At 39.5% G+C, this 2262-nt stretch overlaps 1 protein-coding gene across 2 annotated transcripts in view; it reads left to right on the top strand.

The window, feature by feature from the left end:
• MPHOSPH9 (M-phase phosphoprotein 9) overlaps nucleotides 1–1173 on the top strand; it is an 87112-nt gene extending 85939 nt beyond the window's left edge. For both annotated transcript variants that reach the window (XM_011964532.1, XM_011964533.1), the window contains exon 24: nucleotides 658–1173. In XM_011964532.1, the coding sequence (XP_011819922.1) occupies nucleotides 658–759 (102 nt within the window). In that variant the 3' untranslated portion in view covers nucleotides 760–1173. The remainder of the gene's footprint in view (nucleotides 1–657) is intronic.
• Nucleotides 1174–2262: the final 1089 nt, after the last annotated feature.

The following is a 2262-nucleotide window of genomic DNA, read 5'->3' as shown; positions in this document are numbered from 1 at the left end:
CCGGGTTTACGCCATTCTCCTGCCTCAGCCTCCCGAGTAGCTGGGACTACAGGCGCCCGCCACCTCGCCCGGCTAGTTTTTTGTATTTTTTAGTAGAGATGGGGTTTCACCGTGTTACCCAGGATGGTCTTGATTTCCTGACCTTGTGATCCGCCCATCTCGGCCTCCCAAAGTGCTGGGATTACAGGCTTGAGCCACCACGCCCAGCCTTTTTTTCCTTTTTAACTTAGAAATTTTGGTGAGAAGAAAGTTATTTGATCTATGTATGTGTGGGATGCAGCACTGATCAAATGTGTCCATTTCTTCTGGTGAAATGTGTGAAGCACCTCCTAGATTCCTCTTGTACTGTTCTCACTTCAGAGCCAAAGATTTATCCCCTTCCAGTCGGTTGTATTGCTATTACTAGAATTTCCGTATACCTCAATGTGTCAAACACATTGAGAATATTTTAAAGTGCAGCAGTTATTTGGAATAGTTGAAAAGCTAATTTATATTGTTCAGTTTAAAAGAAATCGTAAGATGATTTGTGTAGAAAGCAAAATAATTGTAATTTTAGTGTTTATACTTGCTCTTTTGCCAAAAGAAAGGTCAGTTTGGTGGTGATTATAGAACTTGATAGAGAATTCTAATTAAACTTTTCCCATTGTTTTTACCTAGGAAGCCTTGGAAGATCGTTTGGAAAGGATTAATCGAGAACTGGGTTCAGTTCGCATGACGCTAAAGAAATTCCATGTTTTGCGTACCTCTGCAAATCTTTGAGATTTGTAGCCATTAAATTTTGAGACATTTTTGTTTGCACTAATGTATAATTATGCAGTCAGAAAAGGCAAACTATTTTGTACTGTTTATAAGCCTTCAAACAGTAGTTTTACAATCATGCTATTCTTACACTTGCTATTTTATACTTCAAATGGCCACATATTTTCAAGATATTTTTGTTATGCTCAGGAATCTCTTGTATATTTTACTATTTAAAAAGCATTATTTTTAAATAGTATGTGTCTCCAATTTATATCAAGAATAAGGAAATATAAGCAGGGGAAGCAGCTTGTTTCTAAACAAATAGTGTTATCCTTTTACAATTAACTTTACACACCAATTTTATAAACTTGTTCTACATTGTAAATACAATTCATTTTTTAAAACAATAAAGCTTAATAGCTTCCATAATGATAGATTAGTACATGCTGAATACATAAACAATTACAGTGTACCTTGGATTTCAGTTGTGTTGAGGGTTTTAAAAAATGATAATACAATTCCTATTTGAAACATGTCTTAGAGTGAGTATCAGAATAGTAATAATGGACTCTTGGAAAGCTTTGAAAACTACATGAATATAACTCATTTTCTTTAAACTTTATTGTTTATAATAGAAAAATGAGAGGGATTGTAATTCTCTAATTTTATCTTTCTAAAAAAGTTAAACAATTGGAGAGCCCTCTGTGGAGGGCTCTCAGAGTAGCTCTCTGCCCATTGTTCTGAATTAACTTGTGTCCCACCCTGGACGATAAATGGACAGATAAACCCTTTGAAATACAAGCCACCACCCCATGAGGGATTAAGAGGGCAGCCTGGTTTTCTTAGTGTGCGTGGCTTCAGCTGTCCTTCATAGATGTCATCTGGACATGTTCACCCCTTTCCACTCCTTCACCCTGGCCAAAAAGAAAAATATTTCCATTGTAGGTGCTGTAAGAACACTAGACTTTAGATCATCATAATCTACTGTATTTGTTAATGGACAGGGAGTGTGTCTGGATGAAGCCTGGTGCCTTCCCCTTGGCCTTGCAGAGGGCTCCAGCCCACTGCCTCTGTGGTAGCCGCTGGCTCTCAGAAGTAGCACGTGGGCAGGAAGCTCTCCTCTGATCCAGGAGCATTGCAGGTTTGTGTTGGGACTACTGGTTAAGTTGGAGCTGTGTAACCACTCACTTCTTTGCAGCCAGTCAGAACACAGTGCCCCACATATTCTAGCTCGGTACATGTTGATAAACAGTCTCATCCAAACTTTCAAAGTAGATTTGTACTGAACATGCTCAGGTTTTAAATTTTGGTTTGCTTTTGAGCTTTTCCTCCTTACGTGGCTCTTAATAAGTAGTTAGAATGAACCAAGCCATCACAGTTATTCCACGCAGGCTCTCAAATGACCTTTGAGCACCCTTCACCTGGCTGGTCTCCAGGCCAGGGGTCCACAGCCCTGCTCCCTTCTCAGCAAGGAGGGTGGCCTGTCTGACAGTGCAGTTGAACCTTTGCTCCCTACTCCTG

This window comes from Mandrillus leucophaeus, unplaced genomic scaffold (genome assembly GCF_000951045.1).
Source record: "Mandrillus leucophaeus isolate KB7577 unplaced genomic scaffold, Mleu.le_1.0 Scaffold7, whole genome shotgun sequence".
Lineage (NCBI taxonomy): Eukaryota > Metazoa > Chordata > Mammalia > Primates > Cercopithecidae > Mandrillus > Mandrillus leucophaeus.
Note: the sequence above shows the minus strand (reverse complement) of the source record. Positions and strands in the feature narration are given on the sequence as shown.